The sequence below is a fragment of the Silurus meridionalis genome, chromosome 27 (assembly GCF_014805685.1).
Source record: "Silurus meridionalis isolate SWU-2019-XX chromosome 27, ASM1480568v1, whole genome shotgun sequence".
Taxonomy (NCBI): domain Eukaryota; kingdom Metazoa; phylum Chordata; class Actinopteri; order Siluriformes; family Siluridae; genus Silurus; species Silurus meridionalis.
Window position 1 is genome coordinate 16,333,819 of NC_060910.1, and position 27,734 is coordinate 16,361,552.

General features: G+C 38.2%; 1 protein-coding gene across 1 annotated transcript in view; it reads left to right on the forward strand.

The window, feature by feature from the left end:
* trpm3 (transient receptor potential cation channel, subfamily M, member 3) overlaps positions 1–27,734 on the forward strand; it is a 165,041-nt gene that overhangs the window by 108,728 nt on the left and 28,579 nt on the right. Inside the window, 6 exon segments of the mRNA XM_046841693.1 lie at positions 7,515–7,689; positions 9,755–9,878; positions 20,107–20,179; positions 23,483–23,583; positions 24,038–24,172; positions 24,348–24,398. Of these exon segments, the coding sequence (XP_046697649.1) occupies positions 7,515–7,689; positions 9,755–9,878; positions 20,107–20,179; positions 23,483–23,583; positions 24,038–24,172; positions 24,348–24,398 (659 nt within the window).

The following is a 27,734-nucleotide window of genomic DNA, read 5'->3' on the forward strand; positions in this document are numbered from 1 at the left end:
CAGGTTTCCATCAAGGACATCCCTGTACATTGCGACATTCATCTTTTCCTCGATCCTGACTAATCTTTCAGTTCCTGACTTTAAAAAACATCCCCACAGCATGATGCTGCCACCACCATGCTTCACTGTAGGGATGTCATTGGCCAGGTGATTAGTGGGGCCTGGTTTTCTCTAGACCTGTCAATTGGCATTCAGGCTAAAGAGTTTAATCTTTGTTTCTTATGGTCTGAGAGTTCTTCAGGTACTCCAGGCAGGCCATCATGTGTCTTTTACTGGGAAGTGGCTTTCACCGGCCACTCTACTATACAGGCCTGATTGGTGGAGTGCAAAGATGGGTGTTTTTCTGAAAGGTTCTCCTCTCTTCACAGAAAAATGCTGAAGCTATTTCAGAGTGACCATTGGGTTCTTGGTCACCTCCCTGACTAAGGCCCTTCTCCCCTAATCGCTCAGGTTGGCTGGGCGACTTCACTCTATGAAGAGTCTTGGTGGTTCCAAACTTCCATTTACAGTTGATGAAGGCCACTGTGCTCAGTGGGACCTTCAATGCTGCAAAAAAAGTTTCTGTTCTCTTCCCCAGATCTGTGCCTCGATACAATTCTGTCTCAAAGGTCTACAGACAATTCCTTGGACTTCATGGCCTGGTTTGTGTTCTGACGTGCACTGTTAACTGTGGGACCTCATATAGACAGGTGTGTGCCTTTCCAAATCATGTCCAATCAACTGAATTTACTACATGTGGACTCCAATCAAGGTGTAGAAACAACCTGAGATCAATTTTCAGTGACATTCAGTAACAGCAAAGGCTGTGACTTATGTACATGTAATTGTTGTTGTTCGTTTTTTTTCAGGGTTTTTTCTCCTTTCCTGTTGTCATAATAGGGTTTTGTTTGTAGAATTTTGAGAAAAATAATGAATTTAATCCATTTTGGAATAAAGCTGTAACATAACAAAATGTGGAAAAAGTAAAGCACTGTGAATACTTTTCGGATACACTGTACTTCACTTTACTTCGCTTTGGCTGAATGAGCTTAAATATCCAAAAGCACACTCTGAATCTGGTGGAACATCTTCCCAGAAGAGTGGTGGTTCTTATAAGGGCATATAGGGAGTAAATGTGTAATGGGATGTCTATAAAGAAGCACATTTGAGAGAATTTGGAGCCTTGTACAAGTTTTAGTAATGTTGAAGGATTTCTTGTAACTTTCCTTGTCCTTCGGAAATGTAAACGCTGCCATGTTAAGGTTATTCCGCTTTATTGGGTAGTCGAACATCCAGTCTTGGTGGATCGATGACAAGCTCAAAACAAAAGTTTCTTCTATAAATTGTTTTTCCAAAGTTACAGTATGATAAATTACACTCCTTACACTGTCCTTATACAGTTCTGCTATTGAAATGTAATATAAATCGCTAATGCACAGGGCTTTATATTAATAATGAATTTAATCTATTTTGGAATAAAGCTGTATCTTATCTTAGCTTATCTTATACTCCTTGGTCAGTCATGAACAGTAAATTTGTTGTAATTTGTTACAGTACTTAAGTAGTTTTTTTGCACATCTGTACTTTACTGAAGTATTTCCATTTGGTGAGAATTTTACTTTCACGTCACTACATTTTAAGTCAAAAATTTCACTTTTTACTCAACTCCATTTTTGCGGAATCTGTAGTTTTAGATAAACTGAGTTGATTAAGCAAAGAGTTGTGACAAAAATTATAATAGAAACATTACAGACATAATAAATCCTAGTATTTTGGATACTTAAGTACATTTGAAGGCAAATACTTTTGTACTTTTACTTAAGTGAAAGTTTAATGGAAGCACTTTTACTGGAGTAATATTTTACCAAGTGTATTTATACAGTATATTTGCTCAAGTACATGGTATGTGAACTTTGTCCGCTGCTGTCCTTGGTACTTTACAGTCTCTTTTCACTTTTTTGCCTTTCTGTAGTAAATGGATTAGTAATTCGACAATTTCTTATGGGTTCTGACATATCTGGGTGCGACATAACTTTTTAATCCGTTATTATTTCTATAGTAACAACTCATTCATATTCACTTGTATTTCAAAGGTGTAATTAATTAATTTTAGCCAATCAAATAAATTGTATGTAATTGATAAATAATTATATATTGCAGGAAAACACAGGAAAAGGTAAATAAAAGATCAAGTTTAACCCCTATTACAGTTTAAACTCGGCATCTCACTCTCACACACACTCACTCTGAGCCGAAGTGTAAAATTAGAAACTCTCGGACCTCATTTTCTCACAGTCTCATTTTCTCTCCTGGTGTCGCAGCACCAGCTTAACACCTTGCAAGAAATAATAATAATAAAAACACACACACACACACACACACACACACACACACACACACACACACACTGCTGTACACTGGCCATCACTTTTTCAAACATTATGCTATTAAATCTAATTGTTTAAAAAATGTGGTGTTCTTCAAATCTCCAGATGATGCTATTTCTTCGTATTTAAATCAGGATATTGGGCTAATTCAATACAGGTATGCAAGCCTGCAGAATACCACAGCACCATTCTTTTTCCCTGCAATCTGTAATGTAGATCACATCACGTGTTTAATCACAACCCTTCCAAACCAATTCTGCTTGATAGTATGTAGCCCTGGAAGCTGAGTGCAACCATGGGAACACTGCTCAATAAAGATAAGGTAATGTTGTAATTCAGTGAAACGTTTTAAGGAAAGAAAAGGTTTACAGGCGACGCTGCTTTGGAAATATAATATGAAGAGACTGATATAGGACCCTCTGAGAAATAAACCTATGACAAAGGGATTGGGATACCTGACTTTTCCAGCCATATGTGCTTCTATACCAAACTGTTAACACACAGTTTGAGGTAAAAAGTTGGTTTTCAGATGTCTTTGAATGCAGTTCCAGCATGACAATGCCCCTGTGCACAAAGTCTATATAAATAACATGGGTTGGAACAGTGTAGAAGATCTGGAGTGGCCTGTTTTAGAGCTTTGACCTAAACTTTATTGAACACCTTTGGGATAAATTAGTACAGCACCCAGGCCTTCTCACCTAACATACATACTTACTTTCTTTCAGCTTCTCCCATTAGGGGTCGCCACAACGGACCATCCGTATGTTTGATTTGGCACATGTTTTTACGCTGGATGCCCTTCCTAACGCAACCCTCCCCATTTATCCGGGCTTGGGACCGGCACTAAGACTTTTGCAACCTTAATGGCTGGGGTTGGTTTCCTGACCGCGGATCAAACCCGGGCTGCAGCGGTAAGAGCGCCGCATCCTAACCACTAGACCACCAGGGAACCAAACATAAACTTTAAGAACCAGAATTTGTTGAAGTTGAATAAAAATACTCCCTAAAACTAAGAGGTGCATCAAATCATAGTCAGGATATTAGTTTTTACTGTTTCATTTTGGCATGTTGGAGAGGTTGATATGTTGATGGTTAATGCAGTGTTGAGGTGCACAATTTGATTTGCATTATAGGAAATACAACCTCACAAATCAAACGGGTTTTTTTTGGCTTTTCACTAACGTGTCTTAGTGTTGAGGGCTAGTGCATCTTTGAGCCTACGTTCAATACGTCAAATACTCATAAATCAAGTACTGTTTAAATCAGATACTGTAAGACTTTCACTCGTCATATTGGAATTGTCGGACTTGAACTTGTAACGAAGTATGAAGTAAGACTTGCATTAGGGTATCTTCTGTATACTTTTTCCCAAGTACCATTTTCAGGTACTCTTTACTAGAGATGTGAAGATCAGATCATTTTAGTAACTTGGTCTTTGAATCTCGTTCATCAAAATGAGTCGTTCAGTTCATTTCCTTTCTTAATTAGAAATCATATAAAAAGTTCCATTTCCAATAAGCAGATCCCAACAGGTTTACTTACACAAACTTCCAATATTGAAAATCTGACAATGCAGCTAAGGACAGAATAAGCTGGTCACCTCTGATAACCACTGGTATGTGTTGTTGGTTTGTTTGTCACACGTCTCTTATTATTACTGTTCGAACCATAATAATGTAATATAATGTTCGAACCATAATAATGTTCGAACCAAAAAAAATCCCTGATCTTTTGCATTGTGTAGTGTCCATGGGATGATTAATGATTAGGACCCATAAGATGAACTTCCATTCTGTTTCCTGTGTAATGAATTGCATAGCTTCTAAGGGAGTCATGTGACAAAAGAATGAACACCTCTAGAAGAGTGGAAAGATGAACTACTCAATTCTGTTTTCTGTACGTAACCATGGGAGATTTTGTGATGCTTTGCTCGAGCGCGTCCAGTAGAAAATGAACGAATTTCTTTTGAGACGACTCGTTAATGAACGACCCGTCACTACTCTTTACATATCTGGATATTCAAGCAGAAATATTCATGGTCAGGTGTCCCCAAACTTTTTTCTGTATAGTGCCTGGATAGAACATCATTCACCTTGATAAGGTCTGGTTCCCTATTTGAATCTGGGGTCCCTCAAGGTTTGGAAAAACCTTAATAAGTTTGGTAAAGTCATGAATCTCAATACTTGTCCATATGGTGTATAGCTGCATGGTTTTATGCATTGCTAAAAAGGCGTACACTTGCTCCTATTACACAGGTTTGGGTTCTCAGAGCGTCACTTGGTTTAAAAACTTACAGCGATATGCAAATGTGTTTAAACAGGTGGTGTTTCTCCTACAGGAAAGCACAAAAGCCTTTTAGCTGTAAATAAAATCCACTTACACTACATGAGTCTAAACAAGCTGGTCCTCCTGGTAGCTAAAAAAAATGAAAATAAAAAAGAGAGGGATTCATATTTGTTCACTTTTTTTTTATATACAACACTTGAGTCATGTAATGATGTGGCTTTGAAGAGAGCAACGGCTATAAATAGAGCCGCTTTATGTAACTGATCTCGTTTTAGGCACAGTGACAGGCACATGTGGGAGCCGCAGTCTTCCCCACTCTCTCTTTCCTTTTTTTTCCCTTTCCTTTCTTTTGCATTTCTACTTGTCTGTCCAAGTCATTCTCCTCCCTCCTCATCATCTCACCTTTTTTTTTTTTCGACGTTTTTCCTATACACCTCCTGCGGTCTATTCCCCTTTCTCTAAAATCGGTCTCTTTTATTCCCGCACTCCCTTTTTCCTGAATTATTCATGTGCTCGGTGTGGGATCCCACTGCGGCACGCCGTTCGAACCACAGCCACGGTGTTACAGCGTGACAGTCGATGTTTTAGAGAGAGAGAGAAAGAAACAGAGAGGGAAAGAGAGAGGAAGGTTTGACGGGTTCATTCTTGTCCTTTAGACGCAGCTGCTTTGTGCGCCACCTGTTAATCAACTCACAATCACAGCTAATTGTTCACAAAGCGAGACAGAGTGAGAGAAAGAGAAAGAGAAAGAGAGAGGAAGTGTTCACGCTGTCTTCACCAGGCAGATGAAAAGCTACTTGCTATAGGGTCCGACTGAGTTTGTGTCTCTTTGTGTTTGTGTGTGTGTGTGTGTGTGTGTGTGTGTATCCGCATGCATGGTGCCTGACCCTGACAGCAGGATCCCACTGAAGCCATGTGAAAAGGCAGTCACCTGCAGAAAACTGGCCAACTGTCAATCTGTGTGTGCCAAGGCTCATTTTCTCTCTCTTTCTAACTCTCCTCTCTCTCTCTCTCTCTCTCTCTCTCTCTCTCTCTCTCTGTCATTTTTAGAATCTCATCCTCTCTTTGACAGCGCAACATTGTAATGCAAATGCCGACGTGAACCAAAGCCAAGGGCAGAAATGCCAACAGAACAGAGCGAATGATTAACAAAGCTTTTATCGTTAACTAAGAATGAGGAAATCATTATTTGATTTGATGATGTCACATTGTTCTTCATTTAAATCTTTCTTTTCTATTTCTCTTTCTCTGTCTCTCTCAAAAACACGATCACATGAATGCTATGGGGTTTAAATTTTTTGGGATTCGGGGGGCAAGGAGCGTGTACTACAAAAAAATCATCTGGTCAAGACTTGGACTTATTTCTTGCCTTGATCTTATTTTTTAAAAATAAAATACTAAGCAGATGATAGTTTTATGATTATTTATCTTTTCTTTCTTTTTCAGTTATTTAAATTTTGAAGTTGAATATATTACCTGCAAATTGAGCTTAATTACTCTCAGAGACAACATTTACGGTTCTTGTATCTTTTAAGACTTTATTTTTGCTGTAATAAATATGGTTTGCCCAAGAAAATTGCTAAAAAACAATTACACGTTCATTATTATAGTATTTTTTTATTCGAATTGCTTGTTTCGTATCGACGCCAACACATTTATTTACAACCTATTTACAAATCATAAGAGTCTGCAGCATTAAGTCACCATACTCTTTCCAAACATTATACAGTATGCGTACAATATTTTGAAACTTTGTTCTTTATATAAAGCATTTAATGGCTTTTTATTAAGTTGTTCTGTAGTTTGATTTCAGTTTCTCATGTTGAATATTTAGCTTTGTTTTTGCCTCGTATCTGAGTGTTATACAATCTTCATTTGAATAAATACATGTTGACGATACGCATGTATGCGTGATCTTGATTTTAATAATACTTTCGTTTAAAGTTTAAATGTCTCAATTTATTTGATGATGACTTTTAAATTAAGAGGAATTCTCCTGTTTAGTAGTTCTGGTTTTAAGATCTTTTTACACAAATTAAGAAGAGCAAAGTCTTTAAAAAAAAAAAAGAATTAAGCTAGTTTCAGTAAATTTGACTAAATCAACTTCTTGGAATAAATATCTCAATGTTCAGTTTAAGACATTATGTTCTTTTCTAAAGCCTAGATTCAAGAAATCTTACAATGTGTAATTATATTACTGCGCTGGCAGATTATTTGAATCATGAATTTATTTTGTATATTTAGACAGTTATTATTTGCAGTGTCGATCTTCAAAGGGAGAAACGTGCTGAATGTAGGTTAGTAGAGAAGATGATGGATAAGGTCATGGGTTCAAATCACAGATTCACCGAGCCGTTATTGCCGAGCCCTTGAGCAAAGCCCTTAACCCTCAATTGTTTAGCTGTATAACTGGTATAGATAATGGTGAATGCCAAATGTAAATGAAATCCAGAAAATAAATAACCAATAAAAGTATGGGGAAATGTTCAATGATGGAGTTTTCTGCTCTTGGCCATGTCACTGTACTGTTGTTTTATCCTTTTAAATTCCACATTTTTCCACAACTCTTTAACAATTCATTAGAATTTGCCCAACTAATCCATTGATAATCCATCCAGAAATAATAATCCATTAGAACTCGTACATATAATATAAACCTGTGGCTTGCCGGATGGAACGACTGTCATTGGAACTGCTTTGTTGCATTTATAGTACATTAATCAACCCCTTAAAACCATTAGGATGAAAACCATTATGGTGGAATAAATTATAACTGTTGGAATTTTATTTATTACAGTAACTATTACTGATAGCCATTGAATGTTATGCGATAAAAAAAAAACAACTTGTATGTGCGTTTAGGGATCGGGCAGGGGGTGCCTGTGGTGGCGCTCATCGTTGAGGGTGGCCCTAACGTTATCTCCATCGTGCTGGAGTACCTGAGGGACACGCCGCCTGTGCCGGTGGTGGTGTGTGACGGGAGCGGCCGGGCGTCAGACATCCTGGCGTTTGGCCACAAGTACTCCGAGGAGGGAGGGTAAGTAAGGGAAGCGGCGGAATGTTCTAGAGGAAGCCATTTCCATATTTATATGAATGATTTTTTAATTGATATATTTGTATTTGCATTTTAATGTAATATGGCAATTAAAATGGCAATAGGTTTAGTTTGCACAGATTGCAATTCCAGCAATAAAATGCTAATTTTTCTAAAAAATGAAACAAGCTACTTGCTCATTTTTAGAGACCTGTCTAATTTTGTCTTGTATATTTAGTATTGCATTTGATGAAGAAAAAGAACTTATCTAATTTCTTGATTCATCTATGGACTTATTGGTAGAATACTTGATTACTAAAGTAATGAAATAGCATATTTATTACATCATATGAACAAAAGAATTGGGATTCCTGACTTTTTCAGACCTATGCAGTTCTTTCCCAAACTGGTACCGCTAAATATATACAATTGGAGATTATAAACTACATGAACACATATACTTAATTAGAGCACGGTTCATATGGGTCATCTGCTTCATTTTACCAGCTTCAGCTCCGCAAATACAGTGACATCATGATTGAAGCATTTGCATTTACAAACAGTGGAAGACAAACAAGAGGCAAGTGGTGCAGTGAATGGTATAAGTATGCGTATGTAATAAGTAATAAATATGGAGGTGGTTGAGGATCAGACTCTGGATCAGAAGGTCACAAGTTTCACCACCAAGCTGGGTCCTTAAGCAAGGCCTTTAACCCTCAATGGCTTTGTTGTAAGTTGCTCTTGATAAGGGAGGGATTTGGGGGAAGTGGTAGCTCAGTGGTTAAGATCGGATGGTCAGGGGTTCAATCTCCGGTATCACCATACAGGGGGCGCTGTAACATGGCTGGCTCTCAGCTTCCTACGTCTCTAGGATATATAAAGAGATAACTATTTCCCTGTAGGATCAATAAATGTATATGCAAAGTGCATATATGTACATTTAAATATTTATAAAGGGCAATCTGTTATATGGTGTGAGGCCTTGCAGTGGCTTGTTTTAGTTTGTTTAGTTTGTAGAACACAGTTTAAAGAAGGTTCAGACAGACAGAAATAACCTGATGCATCCTGTGACCCTTCTCTTCAAAAATCAGCTCTTGGGCTTCACTGGATGACGTTCCTTCGGACCCCAGGTTAGCAACCGAGGGTAAAATTGTGAGAAATTGTAAGAGCGCAACTGTGTCTACACCAAACGTTGGTTAGATGTCTACAAAAGTGACAGTTTGTACCAAGAAAATTGTCCTTGACGATTCGCAAGTTCTTGCGCTTGACCGCGAAGGAGCTCAATGCAGCGAAGACATCCAAGTCGTTTTACTTACAGCTGCACTCGAGAGCTTTTCTCGAGTGAAACGAAACCCTTTAGTCGATCTGTGCAATCGAATGCAAGTACCATAGCATTATAAAGAATGAGCCTGGTGTCCTTAATACATGAATACACACTTCAAGTAATAGTAAAGTATATTTATATGGTAAGTACTTGGTTTGAAAAAAAAATTATTAGAAAGTAACATTTTCAGAAAAGTCGCAGGATTTACTCTTAGTAGTCCATCGACCTGTTTACCAATCCAATAGAAAATGCAAAAGAAAAAGAAAAAAAACAGAGGGTATAGCAGCTTGTACTGCAGCTTGTGCTCATTCTCCAGAGTGATCCAGGTCTGTGTCAGATGCAGGATGTGATGTGTTTCAAAGCCAACCTGAGATAAAGTCGGCTTTCTGGACAGCAGATTAGCAGCCTGAGAACCCACCTGGGACCAGTAAATGTGACTGAGATAGAGGTGGTGGAGTGATGAGATTAACACTATAGTGGTCTCTGTGATGGACGTGACTTAGTGGTCTGAGAGAGGTGCGCATGGGGAACACCATGTGGCAATGCCAGATGAAGAGGAAGTGGTACAACAACAAAAAAATGTAATAATTTTACAAAGGGTAATGATCAAGGTGTAAGTGGATGGAGTTTCTGCGAATCGGGTGGTCTAAATACAGCTGTTAACGTTTCTGGCATTCTGGAATGTTTGATTTTACGATTGGTTCGATTTAGCTCGAGCCCTGATCTGTGTACCTTTGTGTGCAGGCTGATAAATGAGTCTCTGCGGGACCAGCTGCTCGTCACCATCCAGAAGACGTTCACGTACAGCCGCACGCAGGCTCAGCACCTCTTCATCATCCTCATGGAGTGCATGAAGAAAAAAGAGCTGGTGAGTGCGGTGCCACTCGCCGAACCACAAACACACAAGTTAAAAAAACTCAACAAAAAAACAAAACAAATACAAGGTTCAACAGTGGTAACCTGTCAATAAATTTGATCCAAACTATATAAATTGCTGGACTTAAGCTGTTTTAAGGAATTGGGTGAAAGGAGGATGTACCCTACATACTCATAGTACTGGAAGTGTGGAAAAAAGCCCTTGGGATGATGCAGATATAGTGCAATAATCAATAACGGTGCACTGTGATGAAGCTTGTTTAATTTGTTTCCTATAACATCATGTGCCAATGTTTTACATTCGCCTTATACCACAGCAAAGGCCAATTACTAACAATTCTGTGTAAAAAAAATACCTTCTGAACAACCAAAAATCGAGAATTCAATTCCGTGTTCTGTGGTATAAACTTAAAATGGCTTACATATACTATATGGACAAAGGTTGTTTGCATCCTATTCTACAATGAATCCCTGTTTCCTGTTCGAATAACCTCCACTCTTTTGGGAAGATGCTCCTCTAAATTTTGGAGTGTGTTTTTTGGAGATTCATTGCGATTTCATTCAAAGTAAATTCAGGTACTGATGTCCAATTTATTTGGAAGGTGTTCAAGAGAGTTAAAGCTCAATAGCAGAAAATCTGCTTATTTAAATATTTATGCATATTTATATGAAGCAGGCTTTCTCCATCATGCTGGAACAGGTTTTGGGTCTCCTATTTCAAAGAAGTGAAAATATCCTTCTACTGCATTCAAAGACAAATACAATTGGGTGTCTCCAATTTTTTTGGTAACAGTTTGGTAAAAAAAAAAAAAAACACCCAAAAAGACCCAATACTTTTGTCCGTATAGTGTATTTCCATCCTCTGTCTTCAGCTTCACTTTTTACATCCTATGATTGCATTGTAAATCAGTGTGTCGGTGTGTTGCGATTGGTTTGACCATTAAATCATTCATTTGACTGATTTCTGTGTGTGTTCATTTTTTTCTTTGCTTCCTGTGTCTATTATTTGTTTCGAATCCAACCATTGTGTTTTGTGCTTCACAATCATTCGCCATTTGTGATTCGTGATTTGCATGTGATTTGATATTGCTACTGTATAAATCAGGGAACTGATCAAACCTGAACTGTTTGAATCGATGCAATCTAATGAGAATAAAATGTGATTTGTTGTAAGTCAATGTGATGAAGAACAAACACATAAAAGTCTTGAGTAAATTTAAATGATGGCTTTATTTAGCCTATAGAGTTAAAAAAGAATATTGGATAAACTGATATACTGTAGGTCTTATTTACGACTCAAAATTTTTAAACAATTAATCATTTTTATTATGTCAGACCAGGTTGTTTTTGCTGAGAAACATGCTGAAAGCATAAATGGCATTCTAATGGTGATCTTATTTTTTAAATCTAGTGTATAATTCAAGGTACAGGGTTGCATTTTCAAAGTACCGTAATCATTTAACATACCAAGAATATTTCAATTCCTATAATGATCAGAAATACATTATATCGACAAAAGTTTGTGGACACATCACCACAAGATTGGTATGTGTTTTTCGAACATCTCATTCCACATTTAGTCCCCATTTGCTTTTACAATGGAACAGTTGTGGGTCTCCTAATTCAAGCATCCAAAGACAGTTGTGCGGCTCAAAACTACTGTTGGTAACAGTTTACGAAAGAACAAAATATATCTGGAAAAGTCAAATGTCCAAATATACTGTAAATAGTGTATATGGTTGAGGTCAGAGCTCTATAGCAGACCACTCAAGATCTTCCACCCAATTCCAAACCATGTTAAGCATATCTTCATGGAGCTGTGCACAAGAGTGTTGTCATGCTGGAACATGTTTGGGCCTGTTAGTTCAAGTGAAGGGAAAAGTTTATACTATTGCATCCAAAGATCTGTACATTTGTGTGGCTCCAACATTGTGGTAACAGTTTGGGGAAGAACCACATATGGATTGGAAAAGTTAGAAGTCCCAATATTTTTTTCCATATAGATATCATTTTAGCATAAATTAAAATAAATAAAAAAAAAAAAATCTGATGTAGCCACTTTAGTTCAGAAGTTTATATATGGTTTATAATGAACATTGACATTGACTGTAAACTGTAGTGTTTTCCTCTTATGACCATTGAACCTACTGTTCTTGCTGCCGCTGTCGCACACTGAATGTGAGCTGAATTAGGCGGCGCTGCTGTTTTAAAGACACAAACACAGACAAACACAGGTACACAAACACTTATCTTCCATCCTGCAATGAACAAAACAGATGGGACTGCATTTAAGTTAATTGACCTCAGGCTAAACACTTGAAACAAGTATTCACACTTATTTTGCGATTAAAGCCAAGTGAAGAGACACACTGTGACATTTTGGCTGCATCTGTTGAATTCGCTCCAAAATAGATCTCCTGTGTAAGATAGAATTCATTTACCATTTCCACCAGGAAAGAAAGGCACATATATTTACCAGGCATTTAAGAAATGTCAAGCTTGAATATTCATTTTGTTCTTATATACAACTTCATACAGTTAAAATTCTGTTAAAACACTAATTGCTTATTATTTTCAGTGTTTGTGTGTGTTTTCCATTTACTTAATTGTTTTACTCCTACATTTTGCTCCCGTTCTAGAGTTAAAACTTAAACTGCACCTGCAACAAGGCCCACTGGGGTGCGAATCACGCTGCCCCGTGTTCATTCTATGAACATTTTCAAATAAAACTTTATTCATCACGAGGTGGTATCAAAAAGGTTTGTAACTGGTTTTAATGGCAGCACAAGGCTGCATGCACAGTCACAGGGAGCACCGGCCTTTATAAGTCAGAGTGCCAAAGAAAAATCGTCCTGTGTATATCAGGAGCTGTTCAAACAGTGTTATTTGGACCGTGTGCGTTACCAAGTCTGCGATTTCATCATGGACAGCAAGTTAGAACACCCTGTCACCGAGCTCTCCTCACACATGAGTTTCTCACCAGAAACAACACCATCTCACTTCCGCACCCACCCTATTTCCCAGATTCGGCTCCTGCGGACTTCGCCCTCTCCCTGAAGATAAGGCTCAAAGGTCGCCGTTTTGCCACCGTCGTGGAGATCCAGAGCGAATTGCAGAAGGTGCTTGACATGCCTCGAAAGGAAGACTACCAGGACAAATTCCAGAATTGCCATGAACGCTGGGAGCAATGTGTCGCTGTGCAAGTTGATTGTGTGTAAACGTAGAAAAAAAAACGTAGGAAACTTTTTTGATACCACCTCTTACATACTCAGAGAAGGTTATGCATTTTCAGAGTTGGGTTACACACATAACCGTTAAGATATTTTGGGTTTACTGGGTTGCCATAAGTGAATGGATTCAGCACAGGAGTTTTTCATTATTATTTCAACTACAGCTTTTTAACACCCCTGCATTTTCCTTTATCGTTAAATGTATAACATTATGGTAATATTTTGGTGAATTTGATTCTCTCCTGAAGTAAAAACAAAGACAAGATGTTATACCTGTTACAGTTTATTTTATAATCATTTGTATTCCTAAATATAAGGTTCTTGAGATAGATAATGTCTCAGATTAAGGTTTCAAAATTAGATTCACTATGCCTTGTTATAAAAGTTTCCCAATCCAACGTCTCTAAACTAAACTGCTGGTAGACCGAAATATATATGAAACCAGAACGGATCATAGAGCTAAACACTCACTGGTAGTAAAGGCTGTACTACCAAAGTGTGCGATAACAAGCAATAGAGCGTAATGTATTAGTCTTGTTCAGGGTGTGAATTTATTACTATAGCCATGGATTTAAAAAAAGGTTATCTTTGAATTTCTATACTTTATAGACTTAGACCTTCATCACTGACACTTTGGATATTACAGCAGGCATGTAGAGTGTGGGCCAGTATTTAGGTTTAGTTAATCTTTACTAGTCACAACATTAACATCAGTACAATATGTCTGATACATTTCTCAGGTATCACTGTGACCAATGGACTGACTCACTTCGACCAGCTCTTGAGTGCTTTAATATTGATCTAATTCATATTAAATTGCAAAATCTTACAGCTGCCAATTTAATGAAACACTCAGATGCTAAATTCGGAAATAATAACAGGGAGCTGATTAGGCTCCAAAACTTTGTTCTCCATGCTTGAAATCAGGGATGCACAGTTGAAGGGAGCAGGAAGCAGGATTCATTCTAACATCAAAGTGGAAACGCTGTACCTTTATGACACTTATATAAACACCAATCTGCCGTAACTTTATGGCCACCTGCCACCTATTGTGTTAATCCCCATTTTGCTGCTAAAACAGTCCTGACCCATGGAGCATTAACAGCATTAAATTCGTTAGCATTTTTAGCTTCAGTAGCTAATTTGTTGGATCGGACAACACGTCCAGCCTTTGCTCCCCACATGCATAAGTGAGCCTTGGTCGCCTATGACCCTGTCGCCGATTCACCACTGTTCCTTCCAAAGTTTACACTCACTCATTTTCCCTAATATATAACACCCACTAACAGGTTCCATGATGAAGAGATCACATAAATACAGACTATAAAATGCAATTACAAAAAAAAACTAAAAAGGAAAATCAAAAATCAACAACAATGTTTTTCGTTTATAATGGAATCCATTTTATCCCTTTTAACAATTTTATGAAATACATGGGCTAATGAGAAACGCATATGGAGAATAACTTCCAAGCACAGGAAATTCCATATAAGGGTAGTAGTGTAAAGATAACAGGACAATCAGTGCAGCCTTAAAGGAAATTACAGCCGGGTTCATTCCTGGGAAAATAATAGGAATCATTAAATGGCTCACAGGATATCTAGCTAATTCAGTGAATCATATGAATTTTTCTTGTGTAGCCTGATTATTGGCATCTACCTCAGAACTATGGGTTCAGCATTTTTTTTTTCTTAACTCCTCTTGACTAAAATAACCCCCAAGGTTTGCTCTTATTGATGGATTGTTTGTGAGACAAAAAATATTCATTATTAAATTATAAACTGCGGTATAAACACAGCATTGGGCCCCCGAAAGACATCTTTTTCTTCAGTCCCGAGGCTCATCTTCAACGTACACAGCAGAGTTCAGACTTCTCTTTCGGTCCTCTATTGACCTTTTCACATTAAAGTGTAATGCAGAGTGTGTCTCGGGCTCTCCATGGCTTTAGGTGGGGTATTAACTGTATTCGTTAATTCAACCTTGAAGGAATGAACGTTCATTGGTGTGTATGTAATACAGAAGTAAATAATAGTCTACATGCATCAACAAATCAGTTGAAATGCTTTAAAAAATGATGTGAAAATTATGTGATAAATGTGACAAATTATATATTCATATATCATTTGTTTAATCTGAGGTGTGAAAATTAAAGCTCAATATTCCGCCTCAGATAGACATTTATTTGGTGTGCAATTTAAAAATTACCACCTTAAAAACCCACCAATTAATAACATTAGAGGTTGACTGAAGACTGACTAGTTAATCAACCAATAGTTTTTTTGATGGACACTGGATAAAAACAAACAAGCATAACACTCCATGTAAAATAGTACACAATTTTATTCCAAACATAAAAAGAAAACAGAATTACTAAATGAAATAAATATGAATGCATTCATTAATAAATATCATAACATATAATATAGCACTCTTCATGCAGCGTGCATCATCACGTGTAAAAACAAACACCATGTGGCATCAGTGATTATCCTCTTTCGTAACAGCAGACCAGAACCCGGAAAAACTATCGGTATGGATTTTTGTCAATAGTTTCTGCAATCAATCGAACTCTAAACATGTTCAAATCTTTGTTTTTTTTACTAAATTGGATTGTTCACATGAAATTAAAAGAAATATATGTGGACAAACTATATATCTTATAATATATACTGTATATGGGGTACTTGACTATTTCCAGCCATAATTTGTTCCTCCCCAAACTTTTCCTACAATTTTAAAGGTACACAGTTGTATATTGTCTTTAAACGCTTGAACTAGAAGGCCCAAACCTGTTCCAGCATGACAATACCCCTGTGCACAAAGCCAGCCCCATGACACTATGCTTTATATGTGTTGGAAGTGTGTGGTGATGGTCAAAAAGCCCTGGCTTTTGGAGGGTGAAAATACAGAATTAAAAATACTGTACATATCCGGGTCGAAATGGTCTTTTAACAATTACATGACCTATTTTAGTGTTAATTATACCCTTATGCACTATTATGAGCTATCTACAGAGTCGCACTATTATTGGGGATTTAAAATAGGACCTTGCCCGAGAAATATAACTAGAGGAAATTGCTGACTTGTGGAATATAAACAGTGCAGTTAGATTTTTATGACTTTATCACATCCCACTATAAAGACTAAGAAACAAAAATCAGATCAGCTTATCCGCACACACCCTGTGTTTGTAATGGTGATAAATATTTACATTTTCTGTACATTAAAATGCAAGAGCTGGCAAACAAGAGTGTGTACGATCAGCTCTGGATTTCATTCATTCTCAAGCCTGCTCTGTGTGGAAACCACAAGAATGTGATGATTCGATTCATCAACCTGTCAGAGAAAGGAAGAGAGTCCATTCTTTCTGTCTCTCTCTCTTTTTCTCTCTCTCTCTCTATTTACAGAGACACTAGTTCATTCAAAAATAATAGATGCAGTTTTATAGTATGTGTTTATTACTTCGTATTTATAATCTGTTTGATTATGATCAGGTCAATGTTCGGATGTTAATTCAAATCAGGATGTTTGCTCGCCTGGATGTCTCTACACTCGTAATTTTACAACTACTGATTGCTTCATTTTCTTATTTGAGGGGTTAAAAGCATTTCAGAGCCCATTATTTGAGGCAAACTAACCTCTGATCTGACCATAATGCTTTTTGTCCATTACTGTAAAACGATTTGTTCCAAGAGAGTCAGCCGAGATGGAATAATGTCACAAGCCTGACGTGCTGCTTTCTTTCTTTTTGTCTTCCGGTCTGATGATTGTCTCTGAAACAACCATTGTTTTTCCATACAGCTATATATATATATATATATATATATATATATATATATATATATATATATATATATATATATATATATTCGCTTAAAATGTAGTGTGGTAAAAAGAAATCAATGTACATATAAAATGTTGGTCACAAATATTTTATTGGTTAATTTGTTAATATATCAAAAGTAAAGCGCTTCTACTAAAAATTATAAATAATTTTTTTTTTCCCAATGCAAATATGGTCAAAACAATGCAAATGCCAAATTCACTTTGTTTAAATCTATGCATCATATCGTTAAGGTTTTTATCTCGATGCACGATCATTTAATTCATAATGACTACAAGATGGAGACAAAAAAATGCAAGGTATATCCTGAAGTTTCTTGTGATGATCCAAACCTTCTTGTCCAAACCCCCAAATATTACATCATTTAAATCTAAAGGTTGCCAAAAAATTACAAATGTAATCCACATGTAAATTGATGTAAAAGCAAGTGGAGGGATGGAAAAAGGGTTGGAGTGTAAAAATAAATATGGAATAAATCAGAGCGAAGGTATGAGGAGACATGGAGATTTGCTTGCATGCATATACAGTGTATATTGACAGGGAGGAATTCATCTGCTACCAAATGAAGATTAAATGTTCTTTCCCTCTCAGTGTGACCCTCTGAAACACGTGGCTGAGATTCGTGGCGATAAACGACAAGTGCATTACGAGCCAACACACACATTGTGTCACACTGGACTACACTGCACCATGTACCGCACTGCACCATCCATCTACCGCACTCCATGATCTACCGCACTGCAGCTTCTCTGCGCTGACTGCAGTGCTCCATTCAATCCAACATGGTCTGAGCATCTCACTCCTCTCCCCACTTTCCATTCATTTCCAGTTCATCGTTCCTTCCTCCTTTTCCCAGTCATCCACCTATTCACTCATCTATCCATCCATCCACTGACACTGATCTGCTAACTCTATCTATTTCTCCTTGTGTCAAGGTCAGCACATGCATGTTTTTTGCCAAACACATCCATCCATCCATCCATCCATCCATCTATTATTCCACCCATCTATCCATCTGTCTGTCCATTAACTTGCAAAAGATTCTTCTTTCTAGTATATAGTATATAGTATTCTAGTATACTATCTATCCATCCATCCATCCATCCATCCATCTATCCATCTATTATTCCACCCATCTATTGATCCAATGATTTGCCACACATCAGATCCTATTGTTCATTCTCTCTCTCTCTCTCTCTCTCTCTCTCTCTCTCTCTCTGCTTATAGTGTTTACAGTGTAGAGCCAGCATACTCAGTCATTTTCAGGCAACATATTTGTATGTGTGTGTGTGTGTGTGTGTGTGTGTGTGTGTGTGTGTGTGTGTGTGTGTGTGTGTGTGTGATGTGACATTTAGCATCAATGTGAAATTAATGTTGGAAAGGCTAAAAGCAAATGACACTTGTTCACTCTCTCTCTCACACGCACACACACAAACACACACACACACACACACACACACACACACACACACAGGTTGGCTGCAGTGACTGAGGTTTAATCAGAGAGATATTGTGAAGGTCACAGCTACCGGCGCTTATGGAACAGATACACAGCAGATTATCAGTAATGATCCTGAGTATGTAGTCTCGCCAGGTTTAAGTTTAGGCAAAATGTCACACACACACACACACACACACATGTATATATATATATATATATATATATATATATATATATATATATATATATATATATATATATATATATATATATATATATATTTATATATATATATATATATATATATAAAACACAACATCCATAATGTTCCAATAATAATATACAGACCTTTTTTTTCCATACAAACTCTTGTTAGACTCACTCTTTCTTCTTTCTCTTTCTCTGTCACACTCACACGCACGCACGCACACGCACACACACACACACACATCCACACATCCACAGACTCACTTATTCTTCTCATTTCCTTCTTCCCAAACACCGACACCCATCCTCAATATGCCTTCATTTCATGCTGTGTTTAGAGAATGAAAGTGCCTTCGGGTCGTGGCCACGCCTCGTCAAATCGGCCCTTCCACGCTCTTCCTCATTAGCTTTAACCAGGAACCAGACCTTGGGTTATTTGTATCAGCGCCATCAGATTTGCGCCGATGATCTCTTGCATGCTAAGCATTCTGGGATTGCGACCCCACAAGGTGCCTTTTAAAACAAAACAAACAGCCACACGTTACTGCGTTATTGCAGTTACACTTATTCATAAGAAAAAGTCTTCAGAACAGTGCTGACCACAATTACAAAAATAATTGGAACAATGTCTAAAACAAAAATTAAACTGAGAATGTATATCATTTTGAGGAAAAAAAATAGTTTTTAAATTAGATTTCTGCAACAGATCTCAAAAACTGTTAGGACCGGGCCATGTTTAACACTGTATAGCATCATGTCTTCCATCCGTATAAATCTGGGAACGGAGACCACTTGCTGAAGTTTTGGGAGAGGACTGTTGTTCCTTTATGAGTCTAATACAGGATTCTAGCTGCTCAACAGTTCTGGGTGTCCTTTGTTGTGTTTTTTGTTTCATTATGCATAAATGTTTTCTAATGGTGAAAATTCCAGACTGCAGGCAGGCCAGGTCAAAACCTGAACTCTTTAAATGCAGTGCCTCCTGAGGGCCAAAGATCTCAGGTATCCAATATTGATATTTAACCTTGTACCCCTGTACACAGAGATTTCTCACTATTCTTTTAAACATTTATTCACTGTTTTTACTGTTTTGCAATTTTGTGTTGAACATTATTCTGAAATTTTTCCACAATTTGTAGACACAGTCTTTCACAGATTGGTGAAACTCTGCCCAGCTTTACTTCTGAGAAACTCTGCCTCTCTAAGATACACTATTTATATCCAATCATCTGACCTGTTGTCAATTAACCTCATTAATTCCATTCCAAATTACCTTTTTTTTCTTAAAATGGCACATTTCTTCACTTTAAACATTTGATATGTTCTATTCCTCTAAAATATGAGATTTGCAAATCATTGCATTCTGTTTCTATTTACGTTACACAGTGTCCCAACAGTGTCGTTCAAATAATTTTCCACCAAGTTACAAGTATATAAAATGAACTCTGTGTAAGAATAGAGTGATATGTGATATGATTCGCTGTCTCCCTCTCCCTTTTAGATCACAGTGTTTCGGATGGGTTCAGAAGGACACCAGGACATTGACCTGGCCATCCTCACAGCTTTACTGAAAGGTAATACGTGTCCAACTCAAAGAATTATTTAATTGATAGACATGCCATATGTTATTATTGTATTTATCAGTATTGATTTGAAGAAATACTGCATATTCATATGACAAAAAACGGGCCATAAAATTGTCATCGCTAATTAATAAGTCCATGAATGTCTTTTTTCTGCTTAAAGAAATGTATGGCCTGGTCTCTTGACTGCTTCTCATTGAGCAAAGTACTTATTACTGCCCCCATTTAAATCCTCTGTAAGCTGCTCCTGAACATAATTTTCTCTAAAGTTTTCAACCAATCCCTTTTCAAATCCATTCAAAAGGTACCAGTGCTCCTGAAGATGAGGGTTAATAATATTCTAATAAATTCTACGGGAATGAATATTAAATGAAGGCCTTTCAGCCTTGCTTCATTGTTTCATTGTTATTTAACCAACGCCTTTGATAAAACTGTAATGCAGACTATATCCAAACTTTTAAGTGGATCTGGTTGGCTAAGGAAGAGGGACAGAGTTAAGGAGGAAAGAAAAAGTGAACTAGAGAATGACAAAAAGAAAATTGCTTTTTAGATAGTTGGTATGAATAATGCAGGAGTCTTCCTGCTTATCTAAAAGATTTGGAAGGGAAGCCTCTTTAGCAAGAGATTTATGCTTCTCTGCTTAGGATCGATTGTGCAGCTTTGAGATGAAGTGATTGCACCTCAGTACTGCATTGCATTTGATAACCTGGTTTCAAAAAGCCTGTTATGTAGCAGTGACCAATAAGTACTAAGGAGGGTAAGACATCAGATTTTCCTGAAAAGACAACAGTACGTATTTAGCTCAAATCCACCATTCTACAGACTTGCAACTCCAAAGGTAATACATTTCTGAAACAAATACTAAGTTTGCTGGAACAGCTTTCGCAAAGCACTCGAGTGCCGCTGCTAATACTGCTACGAATAATGAACTGTGTCTGGAACACTGAGTCTCATAAAAGCTATTAGACCTATAAGAGAAGTCTAATGTTGTTTGGCATAATCGGTGCTAGAACTCCTATCCACCCAGTCCCTCAAAGCTATGTAGCCCTCTCACTGATTCACTGGCTCAAATTATGTCTAAGGTATAGGTAATTTTACACGTGAGAGGCACATCTAAATTTACTTGGTGTAATCTGTTTGCTACCAAAGTAACCCCAAAATACTGTTATTAACCTCGGGCTTCAGACTTCAGTGTTTCTTTTAGACATTCTCTTCATTCAGAAATAACAGACATATCATTCAGAAATAACTTGAGAATATATTGTATGGACAAACATTTATTAACACAAACAAATGTAAAGAAGACAAAAGAAAAGAAAACCCCACAAAAGAAATAGTACCCAGCTGGGATTTAAATCTCTGGTTGGCGCGCTACGTTGGAGCTCATGTGAAAATGTGTGCAGTTGCTAGTACTCACGAAATCCAATGGAACAGTGAAACTTGTACACGACACACACACTTGGATTATCCGTTCACTCGATTCAGTTTTCCCATGTGTTTATCCACGAACACGCACTGTACGACTCATACATCCGATGATTTGAACATGGCAGAGATGCAGCATAGGCCACCACGTGTCCTCGGTCTCTCCGGAAAAGTCGCGCGGCCTTCACCGTCTCCGTTGTTCACTCGCTGCATGACCATTCGCGTTGCAAATCGTTCCACACGTTTGAACAGTCAAACTTTATGACTTTGCAAAATGTTCGACTCACGTGAAGCTAACGTAGTCCTGTGATTAAGATAACTGCGTCAGGTTTGTCCTTCACATTAACGCGTGCACCTGAGTCCCGTCACTCTTAAACTCACACTCTCTACATAGAGTTCATCCACATTGTTTCTAAACAGTCTTTTCTCTGTTCAGTGTTCCTGTATATAGTCCACAACCCAGTAGTCAGACTTTACACCTGCACCGAACGATTAGCACACCCCTCTTTTTTTTCCCGGACTCCTCGTGTCGTCCTTCTCTCTCACACTTCACTTCCTCCCCCCCCTCTCACCTCTGACCTCAGAGGTCAGTCAGAAAACACCTTATTCTTTAAACAACAATTTTTATAACAGTTTTTTTTCTTAGTTATATATATATTTTTTTTTAAATGAACAAGTTTGAACTCTGTAGTGTAAAAGAAAATAAAAACCAAATAATTATTAGACCCTAATTTAACAGGGCTCTACAGCTTAAAGAGCCTTTAGTTGATTTCATCTATATCAGATTAATAGCTTCCCATCCAGTCAGCACTGTTGACTGTCGAAGAAAGTTCGACCTCCAGAGGATAGTGCGTGCTATGAAAATACCCAGTCCACGAGGTATTCCAGGATGCTACCCCTACGTCGTGAGTTTAGAACTTCCCAGATGGGGTACACCAATGGATGGCCCAGCATTTCCCGCAGAGGAGGATCTACAACGACTCCAGGGTGCTCAGTGGTAGGGGATGTAAAGGGCTTTAGGAGAGACACGTAAAAGGTTGGATGGATGCGGTACCAAAGAGGCAGGTCGAGTAAATAGGCCACGTCAATGATGAACCGGAACGGCCCAATATAACGGGGACTGAGTTTCTTACAGGGTAGTTGGAGCTGTAAATCTAGGGTGGACAGCAAGGAGAAAACAGTTTCAGCTCGTTTGGTCCTGGTTGCAGTATGACCGGAGGTAGCATCCGAGCTCCTGTATCTTGCTCTGTCTGTCTGTTGGTCTGAGGGTGATATCCTGAGGACAGATTGACTGTGACTCCCAGGAGCCGGAAGAACACCTTCCACACATGGGATCTGAACTGGGGTCCCTAGTCCGACACGATTTCCTCGGGTAAGCCCGAAGTTCCGAAAGACGTGATGGAACAATGGCAGTCTCTAGAGCTGTGGGCAAGCCACGGTGGGGGACCAGCTTGCTGGCCTTAGAGAAGTGGTCCACGGCCACAAGGATGCAGGTGTTACTGTCCGAACGGGGGAGATCGGTGATGAAGTTAATTCCCAGGTGTGACCACGGCCGTTGCGTGATAGGCAGGGGGGACTAGCTTCCCTGCGGCGAAATGTTGTGGTGTCTTAGAGATGTCACAGACGGGGCAGCCTTGGACGAATCTTATACTTGGAGATTATACTGTACAGTCTGTGTAGCAAAACCATCACACTCTCAACTACCAAGCTCATCTTTTCAGAGTACCTTTCAGACAAATAATGCTCAGCAAGTGGCTTGTCACCTGTCATCTTATCACATCCTATTTTTCTACAGTTTTTACCAGCACTTACTTCTGAGTAAGATTCTGTTTTTCTTTTTTTTCTTTCCTATTTTTCTTCTTCTTTCAGGTGCCAATGCATCAGCTCCTGACCAGCTAAGCCTGGCATTGGCCTGGAATCGTGTTGACATTGCCCGTAGCCAAATATTCATCTACGGGCAGCAATGGCCCGTAAGTATCCATTGAACAGTTTATTTTTATTATAATTAAGTTTGCATCTCAATGTACAGCCAACAATAAAGATACATATGAAGCAGCTACTGATATGATGTGATACGATTCACATCTATTACGATGCAGTGCGATCCAATTTCGATTTGATTCAACACAATGTGATTCAATACAAAATGATGCAATGGAAAAAATATGATGCTCTGCAATTCAGTATGTTGCTATTTGACAGCCGCCCTTATCCAAAGCCACTTACAACTGAGCAGCTGAGGGTTAAGGGCCTTGATCAAATGCCCAGTGGTGGTAGCTTGGTGGTACTGGGATTTAAACAATACCTTAACCAATAAGCTACCACTACCCCTTTAAAAACATTTAAATAACAAGTTAAAAATATAAAAACAGTATATCCATTTGATGATGTAGTCTATGATGCAGACTGTGGTCTGTGTTCCAGGTGGGCTCTCTTGAGCAGGCCATGTTGGATGCCCTGGTGCTGGACCGTGTCGACTTTGTGAAGCTGCTGATTGAGAACGGCGTGAGCATGCACCGGTTCCTCACACTCTCTCGGTTAGAGGAGCTCTACAACACGGTAATAAACTCTTATATATAAAGTTCCCAAATTAGACTGAGATGCAGTAAAAAGCTGACATGACTTTATTCACTAACTGACCCTATTTGAGGAAAAATGCCATCGGTGCTATGGTGGGTTATACCTCTTTCTTGGAATAAATGCTAAACAAATGTATGTTTTTCCCCTGCAACAGCGGCATGGACCATCCAACACGCTGTATCATCTTGTCCGAGATGTCAAAAAGGTGAGACTCCTTAATGCATGCTTGTATGTGTTAAATGGAGAAATTGTGTGAATGCCTGTGTGTGTGTGTGTGTGTGTGTGTGTGTGTGTGTGTGTGTGTGTGTGTTTGTGTAGATGGTAGAATAGTACAGAGTAGATTCTTATTATGTCTTTCGCACAGTAGCTGGATTGCAAACTTTACTTCCAAGCAGTGTTGCATGGTAGACACCTAGTCTGTCTCTGTCAGTTACAGTATGTCAGTTGTTTAGAGTCTTTTTTTAGCAGTGGGAGTCAAGCCAGTGTATCTTTGCTTTTTGGCTTCCCCAAGCTGAAGAAGCTTGTTGTAGCTGTTCTAGAGTATCTCACTGGCAAACAGCTTGTATCTAGGTACCTAGTGTATGGGTATTTTCGTTGCCTTTGCTTGCTAATGTGTGAACTTTTGTGGGAATCTCTATTAGTCTGTCATTTGTTGTGAAACGTTAGCATGAGGGAGTACTCTTGTATTTTTATCTGTTTCCCATCACAAATCTTCAATTCTTTATTCAAATCTTCAAATAAATCTTTATTTAAATTTAATACTGAAGCTTTTTTTCCTCAAATTAAATACAAATCGCACTATGCACCAGAAACCTTCGACCCAAGAGGTGGATTCAGAAACACTCTTAGCATGGTGTGTGAATTTTGGCTTTGACAGCTCCTCATCCTCAGCTCATCACTCCAGTTCATAATTGGTCTAGAACTAGAAATGTGTGCTCTATTATTATTTCTGCTCTCACCAATAGTACCAGTAGAGGTCAGCCGATTTATCAGTTTTTCCAGCTTGTGTCAGTTTTTGGAACGGCCGCGAAGGTCTGCTTTCATTACGAGAGCAGCCCCTAGAGGCAATTCACTGACGACACATGTTTGTTTTACGTGATAATTATATTCATCATTTGAATATACAATTTATCAGTTATATAATTCAATGTATTAATTCATATTTTTATGTTTATTTTAATTTAGCACATTTTCATAATTCATTACTCTTTTTTAAATGTTTTATCTTTCTAATAAATTTCAGTACTATTTTACAGTACTACTTTACTTTTTCTTTATACAGTATCTTTTTTAAAAACTATTGGTTGACTGGTTATCCAACTGATCGGTATCAGTAAAATTCACTATTGGTCAAGTTCTAAGTACCTGCTTGCAATGTATTTTAAATAAATAAACAAATTTTCAACTTAAAACGTGCGGAGGATCCGCTGTGGCGACCCCTAACGGGAGAAGCCGAAAGAACACCACCACCAAACAAATTTCCAACTCGACAATCCCGACCTTGTCAATGCATTTCCCTGCACTGCTATTTTTTATCCTGCTAACTTTATATCTATATATATATATAGCATGCTCCCACATCATTTTTCTCAGTTATTTAAACACCTCTAACCTTAGCTTGGCGGGCTTGTCTATTTGTATCCCTCATGATGTGTTTGTTCCAAGGAAAGTATGTGCATTTGATTACATTCCTAGTATACAAGCTGATTTTATTACTTTTTATGGGTCAGAACCCCAATGCGCATACCCAGCATACTATTTTCTATCGATTCCCCCTTTCATCGTGCATGGTAACCTTTTTGGAAGCATACTGAAACTTGCCCATGGTAATGTGTGCTAGATTTAAGGCTGACACTGTGGTCTGCAACTGACGAGTGCAAAGGCTCTGGGGGTTATACTTACATAGGAGCTGATAATGACATTAAGTCCAAAATAGACACTGGAACAGACACTGTCAGAATCAGACCCTTGAGCAGACAGAACCTTTGAGTAAATACTAAGTTATGGAAATGAATAGCTTAAAACTGTCTTGAAACTTTATGGGTGTTATTATATATCGCTGGGACCTCTGTGTTATTTGGTGGTATGGCTAATCCTATAGAGGAAACACTAAAAATCCAACCTTCTGCATGAAAAGGGGTGTTGAAGTTTCAAGACTGCCCATCCAGACTATTGAAAGCCAGTGACAGCAGAACATCACAGTGATGGGCTAGAATAATAAAGCCACACATTTACAGCATTCACATTCACAAACACCTTAAAATGGCTTTGGAACCTTTGCCTGTAGCAGAGCAAATGTTGTTTATACCTCTAACAAAAAGGGTTTCCTATAGCACACAATCCTCCAAACTGAGCAAGTAGTATTTCAGAAAATGTTCCATGATGTCAGAAGAAGTTGCTCACTCACAAACCTCCCCAAGAAGACATTAGATCATTAAGATAAACGTTGGTTTGGTGGACACACGTTTTAATAACTGTATACTCAAATGAGTGAAACAAAATTGCCCTTCTAAATGCCAGAGCAGGGCAAAAGAAATGCCAGCTGGAGAGGAATATCAATGGTATTGCCTCCCCAGGCATTCTTAAACTCTAAACTGTTTTAGTCAAACTCCAACTCCTGCACTCAAAAAAATGATATGTTGGCCTTACTTAACTTTTTTATGTCAACAGGTTCCACGTAACTCAGTTAGGTTGCATTTAATTAACAATATTGATTTCAGTAAACTTAAGTTAATTACATAAAGTTAATGTAATGTTGTTTAGTTAAATCAACTTAACATTCTTAATTTAGTTTTATTTAAAAAAAAACCTATCTTTCAGCTTGTCCCGTTAGGGGTCGCCACACGTTTGATTTGGCAAATTTTTATGCTAGATGCCCTTCCTAACGCAACCCTCCCCATTTATCCGGGCATGGGACCAGCACTGAAAGTGGCTGGGTTTGGTTCCCTGATCGGGGATCAAACCCGGGCCGCAGCGGTGAGAGCGCCGCATCCTAACCACTACACCACCAGGGAACCTGAAATGGCCTACTAATATCCGATCACTTATTTGCGATTAACCAACTTGTTTGGCCACAAGGAAAAGTCTTTGCTTGTTTTCTCTTTTTGCACTGTGAACTTTGTTTAAATTGATTCCCATTAAATGGCGCCGATCAAAAACAGAGCAAAAAAGTTCGCATTGAATCTGCTTTTCATCTGCGCATGTGCAGATATTAAATAGATACTCCACCTGTTGACCAAAGTGTGGTACTGCAGAAGCAACACAACTCTGTTTCATTCGTTTTACTTAAATTAGTTGTGTTAAACTCAAATTTTGATTAGAAATGTTAAAACTAGCGTTTTGACCAGCTCACGGTTGCTCACGAGCCGATCTAAATGAGAGTCGCCGGTCGGAATGAAAGTCGCGAGCATGCGAGGTCGCGAGCGCTGAGGCCGCGAGCGCCGAGGTTCCACTGTATTTAATTTAGACATAGTTATATTCTTTGGGCCAACAGCAGCCACATTTCATTTTTTTAAATGTGGGCCTTAGCCTATGACTTTAG